Here is a 17,754-nt window from a genome sequence, read left to right on the forward strand (position 1 = left end):
CTTTGCTTGAGGAGTTTAGATCCTCTTGATATATTATTTTTTTTTTACTTAGATGGAAGAAGAAAATAATTTTTTTATTTAATAAAATAAAAAATATGTATAAGAAGAAAACAAAAGACTCAAACCATCCGAAGTCACTCAAAAATTTTAAATTATTATTATTATTATTATTTTAAGAACGAAAGTGAACTTTTTTTTAAGCCGAAAACAATAACATGCTACCAGGGACAAATTCGAATGAGTGGTGCAATGTCAAAAAAAAAAAAAAAAGTCATATGAATTTAAAACTACTGTAATGATAAAATAAACAAAAAAATGACGATCAATTATTCCTGACATCAATGATTCATCGTCACTAATATGATGGTTGTTAGTATAAACAACCTTAAGCCGGGGCCTCGGGGCCGACGCGATTGGATTCGGGTCCGAATGATTGGGAATCTTCCCGGGATGACCCTTGAGACTACTGAGGTGGCCGACTGTGGTGGTCCGATCGCGAGGGGACAATCGTTTCCTCTGGGAGGGAACTCCTCGTCTGGGCACATTGTGGGAGGCGTCCCGTCTTCGTCCTTACACATAGGTCAGGTCGGGAGGATCGACCCGACCCCTCCGACGATCAAGTCAGTGGATAATCTTATGGGGCTTTTTTTTTCCCTCCTGCTCCTAACCGAATGCGAGGGTTTTTATAGGGAAGTTTTACCGTTGCCTAATGTGCCCGTTTGTAGGGAGCAGGATCATACTCCTAGTAACGTCTGACACTGGTATTGGCGTGGCGTGAAGGACCGGGCTCACGCAGGATGTTAATGTGCCTCGGTCGGTGTTCCGATATGTTTTGGGCAGACGCTGTCAGGTCAACCGAGACGCGATGCGTCATCCGGACGCAACTGACGTTAACCCCCATCCCATCACCATTATCACTATCAATGGTAAAACTATATGTTTAAACTTATCGTCGTGATTTATTTGACTTTATTGAAGTAATTACAATAACAAGATGAATGCAGTTGAATCACTTATTGGTTGCAACATCAATATTTTTTTCTTTTTAAAAATAAAAAATAAAAATCGTTGTCTTGAGAGATTATCTCTGAAATTCAAACTAAATGTTTCTTTCGGTGTAAAAAATAAAAATAAAAATAATTAAGTGTATATTTACTTTATATTAAAATGCTCGTGTTCTCATTTCGTTACCAACCAACGAAATCAGTCTCACTCGAATGAATGATCAAAGCCGTCCATCTTTCAGACCCACACCGTTCTTTCCCATCTCCGAACCGTAAGTATTCACATGGATCATCCAAGGCCGTCCACGTGCTTATTCCATCAAAGCCGTGCCGTTGGATGGAGCTAACTTTGTGCTGCCGCTTTCCTTCTTTTAATTCTTCCTAGCCTCCCCGCTCGATCCTCTTTCCATTTCGAATTCAAATCGGCACGGCCTTCCTTTGTCCTTTCCGTTCTCTCCTCCCTCCCTTCTCTCTTTCTTTCCTTCTCACCTCCAACTCGGTTTCTCTTCTCCCGTCACGTTCACCCCTTGCTAAACCTTATCGCCATCCCTGCCGTTGACGGGAGATGTCGTCGCGGATCAAGGAGAGATGCGGCGGCGGAGGGAAGATTCCGGCGTCCAAGCCCCAAAAGCTCCCCTTCCATTCCACCCCCAAGGACAAAGCTGCCCCCGCCGCCCGTAGGACCCCAATCGCTGCCGGCAAGGAGAACCTTAGGACCCTCTCCGGCGGGAAGATATCTTCCATCCGGCCCACTCCTGTGCCCAGGCTCGTCGAGAAGCCGGCAGCGGCTGTCGGCGTCCGGTGGTCCACGTCGTCTTTGCCGAGAGGTAAGGCTGTCAATCCTTCTGATTTCTCGAGGTTGGTTTCCGATTTCCGTGGCAACCGCCGCCTTCCTAGGGTTTCCGCATCCGATCGGACGGCAGGAGATGTAGGCAGGGATCTGGAAGCCGAGGCCGGCCGATCGGGTGGGGTTAGGGATTCGGATGGTTGCCACCAGGGGAAGGGGGTTTTGGGCTCAAATTTGAAGAAAAATAACGAGAGACAGGCTACGAGGATCGCCGTCTCACAGCAGCAAAACCCTAAGCCTAATGGGTTTATCGGCTTGCCAGCGGCTAAGAAAGATGCAAAAGCTACGGTTGCTACCTCGGAGAAACTTGGTGGCAGAACTGCCGCCGGTGTGGCTTCAGAGAAACATAGCCGCAAAGAGGTAGCCGCTATAAAGCTATTGGTAGCAGACGGTGGTGATGATCGTGCCAAAGAGAAAGGAACAACTGCAGAACAGAAAAAGGAAACCAACTTGTTGGCGCACAAATCCGGAGTAGTGTGTTCCGATAGAAGCAAACATAAGGTATGGCTGGTATCATGTTCAACATCTACTGATGGCAAAACTGCAGAGAATGTTTCTGATCGAAATGGCTTGAAGGGCAGGAGTTGCACAGCATCTAATTCAAAAGCTCTAAATGATATTAACAAAGATACTGCCCCTGTTCTGTCGAACGACAAGAAGAAAGATTGCATAGTTGTACAATCACAGACTTCACAGGAGGCGGGTGGTGATGTTGACATTAAGAACGATCCTTCTGAGAAAAGGTGTATCGATTCAGTTCCAACAGTGAAGATTCCAGAAAAATCATCTGCAGATGTTACAGTCTTCGAGAAAGTAAAGGACTACATGAAAGGTGCTCCTGTAGCTAATAAGCAGCCAAGCAAGCTTCATGAGAAGCTGGCTCTGTTGGAAGGGAAAGTTCAGAAAATTGCTTCTGAAATCAAACGAACTAAGGAAATGTTGGATAGCAACAACCCAGATGAATCTAAGCTGATACTGTCTGATATCCAGAGCAAGATATCTGGGATTGAGAAAGCTGTAGGCTGCACAATTGATGGTACTATATGTCAATTCGGTCCATCGAAAATTATGAAAGGAGTCGATTGCCACAATAATCATAATGTGGTATCACGTCAGTGTGAGGAAATAAGTGTTCCAGGTCATTTAGTTAATGATTCGATTGATGAAGGATTACAAGAAAGGCTCTTTCCTCATCACAAGTTACTAACGAACAGGAGATCATCTGGACGACTTGGAACAAATCATAATAGCAATCCAGATGTGGAAGATGGGCCAGGGAGTCCTATTGAAGCAAATCCCATTGCATTGGAGTTCTTGGCTTCTCTAAATTCTGTACAAGAGGAGCCTAGCAAAAGTGTCTCCATTGGTCACGTGGCAGTACGAGAGTTGGGGGTTGATAAGGGCTCATCAGATGAAAGGTATGTTTCAAGGAAGAAGGTCATTGGGCATTGCAAGGCTGGAATTGAACTCAATGAAAAACATGAAGAGTTTGAGGACCGAGAGAAGAAAACTGCAATAATGTTGCATGTAGATAACGAGGAGCCTTGTGTGAAGCATTTATGTGAGATTGGACAAAAACCATCAACTGGTGGATGGTTTGTCTCTGAAGGAGAAGCCATTCTTCTTGCCCACGATGAAGGATCCTGTTCCTACTATGACATAGCTAATAATGAGGTAAACTTTTGAACAATTGATCTACATTAGTATCTTTCTCAACTCTTCTTTAGGTTTTTTCTTTTTTTTGTTGGATATGACAAATGTGCTGGACATATAACTTGCTTCGTAATGACTTAATTATTAACATCCCATGTTTGCATTATAATAATAATCTTCTGTCTATTGCTATATGGCAGCAATATGCAGTTTACAATTGTAACATTATATGTATCTCCTTTTCTGTGAGTAAAGAGACTTGATATATTCATGAGTTATAGAACAATAATGAAACAAAGTACAGATTGAGATAGGTCGATACCTGGTAAAGGATGCAACAGCTTGAAAATTTGATCAAACAACCCAAATCTTGCCCTTATTCTAGGTTTATTCCATCAAGTACCTTCCTAAACAGTGTTTCCAGGTTGCAAAAATGCTTCCTAAAACATCTCTGATTTCTTTTCTTACTCAGAGACCATTGCATAATGCTCACATCTCCTGTATAAAAATCCCATGAACAAAATCCACATTCCTATAGCTAGCATCTTTTTATGTTTTTCAATGAAGATTTGAGTCCATAGGACCAAGAAGCATTAAAATTTACCCAGCTATTGGTCTAAGGACACACTGATGAGATCATTGGTTGTTCCATCCTAATTACTTCGTAGATGCAGTATTGCTGTATGTTGCTTCTGTTCTTTGATATGATATACTCTGTATGCAGTCAATGAAAAACATCAACAAGTTCTTGGTTTAGTTTAATAATATGATGCTTACAAACTCAGACTAAAAACTCGTACTGCTGTCTACTAATTTACTTTAACATTCTCTGTTTTCAGTTCAAGGCTGTATACAATCCACCAGGAGTGACCCATAATATATGGGGTGATTGTTGGTTAATCCGTGCACCTGGTACAGATGGATGTTTTGGAAAATATGTTGTCGCTGCATCAGCTGGGAATGCTTTGGAATCTGGATTTTGTTCATGGGATTTTTATACAGGAGATGTGAAAGCATTTTCTCTTGGGGATGTGACAACTAATTCTTTCTCACCATCATCATCCAGGATTGTCCTTGGCTCGCTGAGCAATAGAGGTTTTAGCAGAAGTGCTTCATGTTCAATGCAGACTGTTGGACAGCCACAGTGGTGGTACAGGCCCTGTGGACCACTCTTAATCTGCACTGGAAGTGGGCAAAAGGTTGTCAGTGCTTATGATATCCGCGATGGGGATCTAATAATGAAGTGGGAAGTCAAAAGCCCAGTGACGGGGATGGAGTACTCGAGCCCTCTACAATGGCGAAGTAGGGGAAAGGTGGTCGTGGCAGGAAGTGAAGCCATTAGCCTTTGGGATGTAAATTCTCTTACCCCGCAGCCTCTGTTGTCTGTCACCTGTGCCGGTAAAAAGGTCCATTCCCTTCATGTCAACAACACTGATGCTGAATTGGGCTGCGGTGTTCGTCAGAGGTGAATTTCTAATTTCTAATGTTATTTTCAACATATATATATTTAGTGATTTAATGCATTACATTCGTGTGTCTGTGTAAGGATGACCTGAATGCTGTCCACTTCTTGTTTTTGTTACATTTTGCCTCATTTTAGCATCTGCCGATTCTTGAATTAATCTGCAGAGCGAGTTCATCCGAAATGGAGGGCAACGATGGTGTGTTCTGCATGCAAGAAAGTATCAACGTACTTGATTTCCGTGTCCCGGCAGGTGTTGGTCTAAAAATCTCTAGGCATGGAGGGATCGGGCACTCAATTTTCTCTCGTGGAGATTCCATATTGGTTGGTAGCACAGAAGCAAGATTGGCCAAAGGCAGCCCACGGTCTCGTGTCCAACATTTCTCCTTGCGTAAAGGAAAGCTTGTGACGACTTATGAATTGCCAGAATTCAATGCTCACTCACACTACTCTTCGTTAACTCAGGTATGGGGAAATACCAACGTCGTCATGGGCGTTTGCGGGATGGGACTTTTTGTGTTTGATGCGTTTCAGGATGAAAGATCCCAAGCTTTTTGCTTTGATCGGGGGAATACAGTATGCGTGAAGGAAAGCATTGGCCCCGATGATCTATACTGCCCTACTTTTGATTACTGTGGATCCAGAGTTCTTGTCATATCAAGAGATCGCCCAGCTTTATGGAGGTATTTATAATATTTATCAGAATTATCCTATATTTGTTCGATATAACTCTTTGGTCTGTACTATTTAATGTTTGGTTTATCTCTAAGAACGTTTATTTATTTATTTTTCTTAATTATCAATTTAAAAGTTGAATCCCTGCTATTATCAATTATATCCTGACACTTTGTTCAGTTATCCTCGCATGCTATTGGTCATCTCGATCTAGGCTTGGTCTTGGTTCTAGAACTAATAATTTTTATTCTTAAATTTTAGGAATCAGAACTGGAATTGAGTTGACTGTGTGTGATTGGTTTTGGAATCAAATTGGTTGGAACCCTGGGCTTTTTTTATTTTAGTAAACAATAATTTAAAATAAAATTTATATATTTTCTTAGTTATAAATTATTGATTGGAATCGTCTGTTTTGATGATTTTGGTTCTAAAAAATCAGGTATCGTAATCAAACTGTTTAGGTTTGATTTCGATTCTAACTTGATTAGAATCGATTAGATGAAGATTAAAAATAATTATGTGTTGGTATATTTCTTTGGGCTTTTTTTTGTTTCTTTTGATATGTCAACATGAATGTGTTTATAGTTCTGTCTAGTGAATTTTGGTTAAATTATGCAAAAAAAATCATTGAATTAAATAATATTTTTTACTCTTGTGTAAAATTCAATCTCAATTGCACTCAACAATGCTTATCTCTCCTATTAGATCTTTATAACCTAATATTAGTTTTGTTATGTGAGACTCATTTGAGCATTATAATTTCAATGTAATCCGGTTCATTTTAGGATGAGTTCAATAACTTGATCGACGAATAGTCTTTTCTTATTTGGTTCATATCATCATATTTAAATATTAGATAGATTTTGATATTAAATGTCATAATGATGAGTTAATTGATATATTAATTTCAATCTAAATCATTAATCAAAATATTTAAATTAAAATTGATAATAACATATTTATTATATCTTTATAAACCAATCATAGTTTTAGTCGTACTGAATTTGAAATTAATCGAAATATTACAATATATATAGAAAGAAGGAGATAACGTAGGCCAACAACTTGTAGCGTTGGCCGCGAGTACACGTCTCGTGAGGGTGCACTTTGAATCCAGCCGCCATGACGTAGCACGCAGTGAAGTCAGCATGTGCCTTTGAAGCAGAATTTATACTCGTGTGCAAATTCAATCTCACATTGATCTTTTTTGGTCAGGATGTTAAATGTGCTTCGAAGATTAGGACTGTTTTCTCAAATCATGCTTTATTTCATCGAAGTTGATTGCTGCATTCGATGAGAAATCCTCTGTTCTTCAGTTTGTTGGAATGCCCGGAATTGCTTCAGGACCAAACCATCCGAATCCCTAAACCCTATTCCTCCTCAGTCATCCGAAACCAACTCACAGAAAGGTAGTGGGACGGTCTTCACAGCTCTGAACTTGCCAACATTGTTCAGGTGCTCATTCTCCAACCTTTACTTGTAAATAAGTTGAACCGAACCGATACAAACCACCACATTAGCTTTCTTGACGTGTGGATAGCAACAACTAAGGTGCGGGAATGGGTGAGGAGACTGACCTGTAGAAGTTCCAATGCCCACGTCGGACGATCTCCAGCGAAGCCAGTAGGAAATCCAGCAATCGATGCTCCACCTGCCCCAGGCTTAGCGGCATAACGCTCCCGATCCAAGCAAGCCTAAGCACCGAATTCAAACCCTGCAAGCCAGAAATGACATTCGATCTATAAGAGTTGGTAGCGACGACAGTTGGGTTCCAATTTAAATCGGAACTAAACCGGGTTGGGACAAAATCCCAATCAGATTGCTAATTCATCGGTTCTAAACCGAACCAGACCTGATTAGTTCAGTTAATGATTCTTGGTTTTTTGAAACCGAAATCGATGATTTATAATTAAAATATATATATATATTTTTTAATATTTTTTAATTAAAAAAATTAAAAAAATCACTTTAATTTTTAATTAAAATTAAAATATATGGTTTTGGAATATATATATTTTTTATATTCCAAAACCGGCCTTCTTATTATATTATGTGGTTCTAGTTTTCAAAATCTAGGAACTGAAATCGGATCTACTTGAAGTGAGAAGTGAAATCGGAGAGATTTCACCCACCATGGAGGCGTAGTAGACGCATTTGTTCTTTAGAATGAGATCGTCTCTGAGGAGGAGATTCTTGGAGCTGAGGTCAAGTAGTCCCCAGTCTTTGACGAAGTCCCAGAAGAGCTGGTAGAAGGTGGCCCCCGTGGACGTGACGATGACGATGGCGAACCACAGGGGCGTGGCCTCCACCGCATACTTCAACCTGGCTGCAGCCGCCACCATGGCCGAGATGTACTTCCCGGCGTTCGCCAGGTGGTTGACGTCGTGCCCCTCCTCGATGTACCGCCTGACGCACTTGGAAACAGCAGGGCGATGCAAAGTTCAGCTACTCGGGTAGGCGCCGCAGAACAAACACATTGTGGGCATGTATATTTCTATATATATACACACATACCTGCATGGCACGCCAATAATAAGGAAGGAAGGATATAACGTAGACCAACAGCTTGTACTGTTGGGCGCGAGTACACGTCTCGTAAGGGTGCACTTTGAATGCGGCCGCCATGAAGTAGCACGCAGTGAGTTCCATGTGCCTTAGCAGTGGAATCTGTCACGGATAGTTCACCATGAGCAAGTTCTTATTGCCGCAACTTTTGTCAGGTAGCTGTAACTCACCTGGCTGGTTAGCTGGTCGGCCATGAAGAAGTCGACCATCAGTACCTGAAATGATGGACCGTGTCATAAGCCATGTAGTTTGCTGGATTAAGGGAAACCGAGAAGAAGTGGGAAAAGGTGAGCATTTACTTTGTAGAAGGGCGACAACGCGATGTTGCGCATCACTCGGATGAAGCAATATCGCGTCGAGCGGTAGAAGACGTTGAATGGGCAGAAGAGCAGGCCCGTGAATACCTGTAAGGAAACACAATGGAAATGCTTCGTATAAGGGTTGGAAAAGGATACAAGAGGTGAAGAAGTTGAGGATTTTTGATTCAATACCAGCAGGAGAGCTCCGGGTATGGCATCAACGTGCTTCTGGGAAACCCCAGCAGATCGAAGGAGGAGGTGGACGACCAGAGCACTGACGACCGCGGTCATCAAGGAGGCGCTGATGAGGAAGGCATCCCGTCGCTTTAGAGCTGTGTTTGGCGAGAACTCGAATATGAAGTTGTGGTTTATTCTGGTGCCTCTCCACGCGAATATGTTGCAGCCATACAAGAAAATGTGCAGGCTAAGGAGCGCAAACATGCTGCGGAAACCACATGATACATAATAGATTCAGTTGACCGGAAACTCTTGCACGTAACTCTACAATTGATGTCTCAACTCTCCAATAAATAATACTCTCTGGGAAAGCAAAGCAGATGTGCAAAGATGAAGTCATGTATGAGGCATTAAAATAGACCAAGAGAAGGGGAGCACCTGAAAACAGGGTACACGGTTTGCATATAACCGGCTTCACCATCGGTGGAAGAAAAGATGCCACAAAAATGAGCCAAGATTGCGTATACAGTGAATAGAGTCACAAAGCTGCCTGTGAAGAGACCTGCATGCAGCAGAAAAGACAACCCAAAGGCATCAGAGGAAGGAAACCAAAGTCCACGCTCCACGGCAGCAGACTGAAGACAAAAACACATACCGAGATCCCTGCTCTGCTATCTATCTTTTTCTTCTTAGTAGATGCCAGCTTAGGCTACTCTTTTCCTTAATTTCCATGTCTTTAGGCTTTGTTTTACCACACAATGCTTTGGCTACCATGCAATAATAGGTTTTTTCTCGCCGGTACTCCATCGTATACTCAAAACATTCTTTGGGTGCCTTTGAATTTTTATATAATATATTGAGGTGCTCTCCAAGGTGAAATAATAATAATAATAATAATAATAATAATAATAATAATAATTTCTTACAAAATAAATTTGTGTTTAAGTGACAATAACTCAAAGATATTATAATTGACTATATATAATAAAAAATTAAAATTTTTCATGGATGAAGATGAAAATGGTTGAATCACATTAAACTTAAACATTCTAGTATGCTCTTTAATTATTGATTTCCAGATTTTTTTATTTTAAAGTCTTTTCTCTCTCTCTCTCTCTCTCTCTCTCTCTCTCTCCTTATATGAAATTATTTTTAATTAAAAAAAAAAAACAACAACAACAACAGACCATACGAGAACCAAAGCGACGTACCCGCGAAGAAGGTGATAGTGTGGGACTCCTTGGGCTGCTGAGGTCTCAGGAACTTCATGGCCTTTTTCCTGTCACTACCAGCAAAGTGTTTTGTGAATATGGATTCCACCTCGTCCACCAACTTCATCACCTGCACGAGACCCTGTTCATTATTCTTAAATAGAAAAAGAGATTCCAACACAAAACAAAGGACGTATGGCCACGACAACGATTGTGATCTCCGTCAATGGATTTTCCACTATGGTCCCATTAATTGCAGGAGATTTCAGTAACCATGCCATGCCGAGAGAGACTTAAAAAGTTTTAGGTCATCTACAAGACCGAGCGAATCTTTTATTGGTGCACACCTGTGGGCAATCATACTCCTTTTAGCCACTTAATTTGTTTTTATTGATCTTTGTTTTTTGTTTTTCCTTGAGCAGATAAGGTGGTGGAGTCTACTCTTCTCCATATTCGAAGGCAACATCTACCCCTCCTTGGTTCCTCATGCATGGATGATTCTTAGATCATGGGATAAGCAGTGCTCATCCTACTAGGTGGTAAATTAGATCTTAACAATACATGGATAGGTTAGTCCGAGAAGGGGTAGATGCCATAAGAAAAGGGACGTGGGGATGGGATGTGATTGTTACCTTATCCGAGCTGATGAAGTGCGACCTCTTAACCTTGCTCGAGAACGCGGCCGATTCCTGCAGATGGTTCGACACCTTCAAAACAGAGCATGTCCCATCTCAATTAATACTTGGTAATGTCTCCACCACTTACTTAATGATCATGCAAGCTACAATATCACCATTCCCCAAATATATCTTTAATGAAGAAAAATATATGGTAGAGATCGAAGAGGAGTAAAAGTAGCTTCCTTCCTTCATCTTTTATAGGCATGGCCAACAAAACCCAACACCTCATGCCCCTCATGTGTAAAAGGGGCAGAAGCCACCTTTCTACCATTACTTGGGCACAGCTTTTTATCCCATCCACCCAACAACCACAGCAGTGAGTGAGGTATCTATAAATTGATGGCCCTGGACGTTCGCTCCTGTAGGATTCAGAATGATAGCTAGCTGGAACATCTTTCGGTGTCCCGATCTAATTGATGAATTAAGCATGTACATTGATGAACTGCACTTGTCATCATTATTAGAACAAGAAAAGACGAAACAAACGAAAGAGGAAGAGAAACAGCATGCCACTTTATTGACCAAGTTGTCATCTATTAAAGCTACTACGCATTAAAGGCCATAGAGTTAAGTGCTGCATTACCTTTTCGAACTTCTTGAGGATCTTCCTGAAGGCCTCCATGTTCAAGGAGCTGCGTACAAATGAACAACCTTTTGTAAGTAATCGATCGATTAATTTGACAAAAAAATGTATGCGACTAAACCGAGAAATTAACTTTTCCATGGACACAGAGTGTGTCATCCCTCCACCAAGAGAGGAGGTGAGGAGGAGGAAATTGTGCACTACGGTGTTGTTTTGGTCTTGTAATGACACAATAGTAAGAACATGTGTCATTGAATCGGTCAGTCTTCTCGACCTGCACGCAAGGCTGGTCTCCACGTCCAACTCTTGCATGCATTACCATGTAGATTGACGACCTCACCCACCCTCTCAATGGGGAGTTGCCTGATCTGAAACAGAGTAATCGACCAACCTGTATGTGCCGAGCAGGGCCAGCCCTCGGTAGAGCTGCACGAACGCCTCCCTGATCATCTTCTCGGCGCGCTGGAGCTTCTTCCGGTTGAGGTAATCCCCGCCGCCGGAGTCCTCCTTCCGGGAGCTGTTGACGAGGTCCTCCCAGATCATCGATATGGCCCGGGCCGGTGTCGTCGCCGGGATATCGATCCTTAGCGACGTGGCCGCCCTCGGCTTCGCGGACTTCTTCGCCTTCGCCTTCCCCAAACCGACAAAGCTCACGCCGTTCCTCTCTAGCGTCGATATCACCTCTTCAGTCAGGCTGTCCCGCTCCTCTGCTCCCGCCGCTGGGCTCTCGGGATTTCCCACTGCCACCGGTGCAAAACAGCTCAGTGATACGCATCAGCATCCGAGTTAGCGATAGTCGACGCGCTCACCGGACACGGAGGAGGCGTCGCTAAGGAGAGACGTCACGCTGCCGCCGCCGGAGGAGGGCGGGACGCTGCATTGGTGGCGGCTGCAGCGATGCTCGTGGAGGAGCTGTTTGAGGTCTATGAGGATCCGGAGTTGCTTCCTCAGTATCTCGCTCCGCTCGCAGAACTCCTTCTCTTTGTTGGCGTAGAAAGCGTTCACCTTCTTCAACTCCTGCTCCGACTTCTCGAGAAACTCCTTCACCTAAATTTCCACCCATCCATTTTGTTACTGCTATACGTTTCCGACTTCTACATGCACAACACAAATGCGATAAGCAAATTACCTCATCTTCTCTGGATTGGACGAGAACCATTTCGAAGAGATTCTCCTCATCGGCCTACCAACAAACACAAAAGGAACAGAGCCACTGATTAGTCCCGTCTGCAATTGTTCTGCAAATTTCACACCCTTCGTTCAGTGCCAAGGAATACGGATCGATTCTATTCCATTCGATTCGATTAGCAAAATCGACGGCACAGATCAACAAATCACTATCGCCGACCAAGAGGAACAGAGAGGGCGTAATCGATCGCGCACGAACATACATACGCATGTATATGTTGTACATATCATCGCGTGGCTTTCGTGCCATGAGGAAAACCAGATCGTGTCCAGAAGTAAATCGAATGCAACGATCGATGGGGTGACGGCGCGATGTACTGCCGCTGCCTTTTGACAGCAAAAGCGTCATCTTTTGCTATTGTCTCTTCCCCCCCTTTTTCATCCGATGAAAACCGAAAGAAACCGAGAATCGGAAGCAAGACGGGGAAGAAGAAAAGGAATTGAACGACCGACCTAATGAGGTTTCGACGTGATTTATGTAAAGAGAGACAGATATTGCATAGATCGATTAGGGATCTTACCGGAAGATGATGGTCATCGCGGCAGGCGTAAAAGCGGGCGGCGAATGCGCGAGCGGAGTCCAAGAGAAACAAGCCATAGCCGCTGTCGCAGCAGCCAGCGACGCCGTCGGGGTTGCCATCGGGGGAGGAGGAGGAAGGGAGGGAAGAACGGAGGAGGGCGAGCTTGATCTTTTTGACGTGCTTCTTGAGTTGCCGGTAGTCGACGAAGGCGTCCTTCCACTCGGGGATCATTTGCGCCTCCAACTCCCGTGAAAACTTCACCATTTCCCCTCTTCTTCTTCTTCTTCTTCTTCTTTTCTCTCCTTCGGATATAGAGATGAGGAGGAGAGGACGGAACCAATACGTATATATATAGAGAGGGTAAGCCAACACCGTTAGTATAAAATAAGAAAAATCTTCTTCACTTTTAATTTAAGATTTTCTTTTTTACTCTCTTAGTAATACTTTCAAATATCTAATATATTATTGTAAAAATAATAGGTCTCAGATTCAAATCCAACATAATTTATGGCAATGAAAGTTTTTAATTTTTTTTTCAAATATTCATCATAATTGTTCATCAAAATTACGTGTATACTTTATTAAAATTTCATTATATATATATATCCCTCTAAATACAGTAATTTAAGTGTTAGTTAACATCATAATAATAAGAATATGATGGATATTTCAGATATTTTCTATTTTTATCCACTTTTTAACTCAAAGTTGTTAAAGTTACGCACACTTGGAAGTGATTAACCCGTCTTTTTGCATGGATGCCAGTCAGAGAAGTGTGGGTGTGTGTATATATATATAGATAGAGAGAGAGAAGCACACACACGGCAACACTTCTTGTGCTTCCCGTGTTTAATGGCACAAGTTTAGACAGAGTATATGTTGGAGCACGAAGGTAGGGTTGGGTGTTAACCTGGAAATATGGTGGGAAATGACTCAGACATCACCAGAATTTTCTTGTAGTCACACTGAAGAGGCAATGGGTTAACATAGAGAGAGAGAGAGAGAGAGAGAGAGCGAGAGATGTTGGTATTAGGAGGATTGAGCCACTGATCCCTTCTGATCCAATCCGACAACACATGCTTCATGTAAGGAACTTTTCTTACTATCGTGTGACACAGATACATGGATATATGAAAAGTATTCTCAAAAACACAGTTAAGATATCAGTGGAGTAATATTGTGAAGAGGCTGCTGACATGTCACAAAATACAAACACCATTAACTGTTGCCGGTATGGACAATAACTGAGCCTTTTTGCTTTTGACCGTCTTGGAATACATGGAATACGGACAGGTTCCTATCTTCTTCTTCTTCTTCTTCTTCTTCTCACTTCTGCTTTGGGCATTTTCATGCTTGTGGATGATGCGTCCTAATGCATGCAACGCACTGAAACCCATCGTGGTCAGAAGAGATGATTGGCTGTGCGGCATTAATCATCGTAATGCATGCATCACACTGCAGTCCATTGGGGCCAGAAGACGTTCTTTCTCGGACGTGTAACAATCACCATTTGTACTACGACCGTACGGACGTCCTTGTGGTCCTATAAGTCGTAAAGAGGGACCATGGTAATTACATTCACCAAACATAATCTCATCTCATTCATGAAAAGTGTTTTTCACGAAATGGTTGCCGTAAATTAATGTTTAACTTGGTCTGGTTTTAAGATGGTCAACTTTTTTTTTTCCAAAAATATTATATTACATTAAAAGTTTTTTAGGTAAAAAATTCATGTTTTTCGAAACACAAAATGGAAATTAATCCTATCTCGAGATGATAAAACTTTTAGAAGATCTAACCTGATTAGCTAATCAATAGGCACCACTATTACCCTCCCGGTATACATTAGTAAATAAATGTACAATCGATGAACTTAATAATTAAAATAAAAAATACTCCTCTAATAATTCAAAATATTCCAAGGAGAGATGGATTTCCATCGTATTTTCAATGTCTTAACCATAATCTTAGCATCAGATTCAATTATTAACCTTTCTAGTTGTCAATCTGAATTCTCTTATCCAAGAAAAGAAAAGATTAAGAAAACAAAGATGACAAGGTCATGGCTCAAGATAACTTCGAAAGACTACTTACATCAGGCGAAGGTGTGCATCCAGCATTACTCATCCGATAATGAAGTCAATATGACTCATTTCTGATGTTAAAAAGCTCGCTAAAATCTCAGTATACATCTGATCAGTCCGGAATAAAAATATAGCTAAGAAGATTACCTCATAGTAAAGGTCGATTAATGAGAAAATATTTATTTTTTTTGGTTCTGTGTCGTGCTGATGTAGCACGTACGGTTGACTCTTTCTCATCTCCAAAAACCACATCTAGTAGGTGTTGACCGTATCAGAGTGCTGAATGATAAGCATCTCCACATTAAGAACCGAATCCCTGACGAGATCATTTGCTTCCACATTAACCAATGGCCAAACAAGTTTCAAGTTTGCGGTCTGATAAGCACAGTCGGAATCATTTCTACTCACACTGCCATCTCCACCGATTGGATCCCAGACTGATCAGTATCAGATAGTCGCATTTCCACCCTTCATCAGTATCTACACGCAGTCTGAGGTTAAAGATGACACTTGAGCCTTCAAAGACCTTTGTAGCTTCGATGGCAGTCGAGTCTTTAGTGACGCCATGGATGATCCCCATGTTGCTTTGCCGTGAATGTCCACTCTGATAATGCTTCATCCTCTTTGCATGCTCACCCTCCTCATTGGCCACTGCTCTTTGCAAGTAGATGAGTGGATCATTCCACTAGTGTGGTGTACCCTTTCCATTCTGGGTATTATTCTACAGACCATAGTGCTTGGTCATTCATCCACAGGAGGACGACGGTGGTGTCAGGTTGATCACCATCGCATCACTATAGGTTTCATTAGTTCATGTGCACATCTCCAAAAGCGAATGCTTTTGGCATCCAAAGAGACTATCTCGATGAGACATCAGTAGCGTTAGGTAAACTCTTTTGCAAAAGGTTCCGTATATGTATCATCTCAGGCCAACTCTTTATTCAGCACTTGAGCACCTCGTGCATGCAAATCCAATCGCCTAAACAATGCGTCTCCTTCTCGGCCTTTCACGGGTGTAAATCCAAACGACCCTTTTCATCTAGCGGTAGGGGTTAGTCGGGTGGCCGTGGTTTTGAAATCGTTGGTTTTGGTTCCAAGATGAACCGATTCCACGGTTCTGGTTTTCAGTTTCTGTCGACGAACTCTCGAATCGTGTCTGTATGGTTCGGTTCGACCTTCGATGTGCAGGATCATCGGTGTGGCTGGTTGTTGGATGGGAGCCTCTGTCGAGTCGAGTTGAGTTTGAGCCTCATCTTTCGAGTGCATCTTCTCCGTTATCAAGAGGAGGATTTCTTGACTCAACCCCTCAGAAGATTAAGTCAGTAGCGTACATGATTTGATGATGGTAGTTGACTCCTCGGGCAGTCAGCTTGTACATTTGTGCGAGCGCTACCGACTTGCACGGAACGATGTCCCATGGCACCGTTTCAAACTTTTCGAAGCGACTTTGTACCATATGATTGTGACCACGAGGATAATGCTAGAATATATCCTATCAATTTCGATTGAATTTGAAAGCAACTAGTCATCCTATTGAATTCCAGCTGGAATAAAATCTTGATCACCTACATGTAGGGATTAATTAAAGACGCCACGCCACATTGACGCATGCCTCCACTCCATATCTTCAAGGCAAAAGTTGACATGGATCTGCCTATCTTCTCCGAGGAAGCATCACACACTTTTGGGGCATGTTTGAGTGGTGGTTGCTAGCACACTAAGGAGGCACTTCGATCACGTAAAAGGAGGATGTCGAAGAAGAAAAGTAAAAGCCTCGAGTAAAAGGATGATGATGAGGTCCGCCGGACTTAGGTAACAAAGTCAAGCCAGCTATAGTCTGTGCGCATCGACGAGACTTCCATCGACTAAATCGACATGTCTTATCGATGAAAGTTTTGCTTTTCTTTTTCTGTTTGTGTTCCAAAAACAGATAAATAGAAGATTTGTTCATCGGAGTACATGTAATAGGTACGTTCGTGTTCACGTAGGATATGCTGTCATTATGAAGCTAGCTAGCTCGCTAGCTATTCGAGTACATCATCAATAAATGCACATAGGAGCACCATAGATGATGAGATGATATAGCTAGCAATCATGTTTTGGTGGCTTTGATCACCTCTCCTGTTACAAGATGGTGGCTTTTTCATAAGGATGACATCTTCATTAGCCATCACAAAAATGTTGAATGCCACTATGAGATTAGCTCTTCATCTATCTAAGCTTCAACGCACGATATTGTCCCGTCCCCACCCGACTTGTAGAGTGAATGGCACCCAAAGACGAGAGAGAGAGAGAGAGAGAGAGATTATAAAAAGCTATTAATTTAATCTAAAAACTTATTAAATTATGAATCAAACCTATCTATCAATGGGATTCTTTTAATTTTTAATAATATAAGATTATTCTTTAGTCCCTTTAATTTTTGATACATGAATATTTCCTTAGTTCTTTTCTCTCTCTATAAATGGGTGGTTGATATAGTTGTCTTCGCCTTATTGTTTAGGATAGATTAGATATTTTGATTGTAACCAATATCTAGTTTATTTATTTATTTTATTTTATAATTTTTTATTCACTCATTGTTTTATGTAAGGTCCGTCATACCGTATCGTACCGGAGTTTCGACCCGGGCTCGGTACGGTACGGTACTGGTATATCGGGCGGTACACCCTCGTGTACCGATACTGTAGTAGTGCTACAGTGTAATAATATAGCACTGTAGCAGTGCTACAATGTAGTACTGTAGCACCGTAACGACACAGGACGGTTCGCGTACCGAGTACCCGGCGAACCGGTACGTACCGC

The 17,754-nt window shown here is 42.0% G+C and overlaps 2 protein-coding genes across 4 annotated transcripts; one reads left to right on the forward strand and one right to left on the reverse strand.

The window, feature by feature from the left end:
- The first annotated feature begins 1,428 nt into the window (after nucleotides 1-1,428).
- On the forward strand, nucleotides 1,429-5,798 carry LOC103989940 (KIN14B-interacting protein At4g14310-like). The gene is made up of 3 exons (XM_009408904.3): nucleotides 1,429-3,525; nucleotides 4,344-4,969; nucleotides 5,134-5,798. The coding sequence occupies exons 1-3, from the start codon at nucleotides 1,570-1,572 to the stop codon at nucleotides 5,657-5,659; spliced, it is 3,108 nt and encodes a 1,035-aa protein (XP_009407179.2). The 5' UTR covers nucleotides 1,429-1,569; the 3' UTR covers nucleotides 5,660-5,798.
- An 853-nt stretch (nucleotides 5,799-6,651) lies between these two features.
- Nucleotides 6,652-13,165, reverse strand: LOC135615987 (phosphate transporter PHO1-2-like). 3 transcript variants are annotated; one of them, XM_065115145.1, is made up of 15 exons: nucleotides 12,866-13,165; nucleotides 12,286-12,339; nucleotides 11,966-12,203; nucleotides 11,548-11,896; nucleotides 11,157-11,205; nucleotides 10,526-10,600; nucleotides 9,894-10,023; nucleotides 9,121-9,244; nucleotides 8,698-8,947; nucleotides 8,506-8,610; nucleotides 8,377-8,421; nucleotides 8,156-8,308; nucleotides 7,774-8,055; nucleotides 7,219-7,355; nucleotides 6,652-7,112 (listed from the first exon to the last, which is right to left on the reverse strand). In XM_065115145.1, exons 1-15 carry the CDS (start codon nucleotides 13,127-13,129, stop codon nucleotides 7,022-7,024), a joined length of 2,346 nt encoding a protein of 781 aa, XP_064971217.1. In that variant the 5' UTR covers nucleotides 13,130-13,165; the 3' UTR covers nucleotides 6,652-7,021. The 3 variants fall into 3 exon arrangements, with proteins under 3 accessions (XP_064971217.1, XP_064971216.1, XP_064971218.1); XM_065115144.1 differs by having other exon boundaries at nucleotides 9,894-10,035; XM_065115146.1 differs by having other exon boundaries at nucleotides 9,894-10,035; nucleotides 12,286-12,394; nucleotides 12,866-13,005.
- Nucleotides 13,166-17,754: the final 4,589 nt, after the last annotated feature.

Source organism: Musa acuminata, chromosome BXJ2-6 (assembly GCF_036884655.1).
Source record: "Musa acuminata AAA Group cultivar baxijiao chromosome BXJ2-6, Cavendish_Baxijiao_AAA, whole genome shotgun sequence".
NCBI lineage: Eukaryota > Viridiplantae > Streptophyta > Magnoliopsida > Zingiberales > Musaceae > Musa > Musa acuminata.

Excerpts from the sequence above, each read along its gene's own strand:
- LOC103989940 (XM_009408904.3), top strand. The coding sequence starts at position 1,570 with ATGTCGTCGCGGATCAAGGAGAGATGCGGCGGCGGAGGGAAGATTCCG. Across the intron at positions 3,526-4,343 it reads ATGACATAGCTAATAATGAG|TTCAAGGCTGTATACAATCC; the intron begins GTAAACTTTTGA and ends CTCTGTTTTCAG. Across the intron at positions 4,970-5,133 it reads GGCTGCGGTGTTCGTCAGAG|AGCGAGTTCATCCGAAATGG; the intron begins GTGAATTTCTAA and ends ATTAATCTGCAG.
- LOC135615987 (XM_065115144.1), bottom strand. The coding sequence starts at position 13,129 with ATGGTGAAGTTTTCACGGGAGTTGGAGGCGCAAATGATCCCCGAGTGG. Across the intron at positions 11,897-11,965 it reads CGACGCCTCCTCCGTGTCCG|TGGGAAATCCCGAGAGCCCA; the intron begins GTGAGCGCGTCG and ends CACCGGTGGCAG. Across the intron at positions 8,422-8,505 it reads CGTTGTCGCCCTTCTACAAA|GTACTGATGGTCGACTTCTT; the intron begins GTAAATGCTCAC and ends CCATCATTTCAG.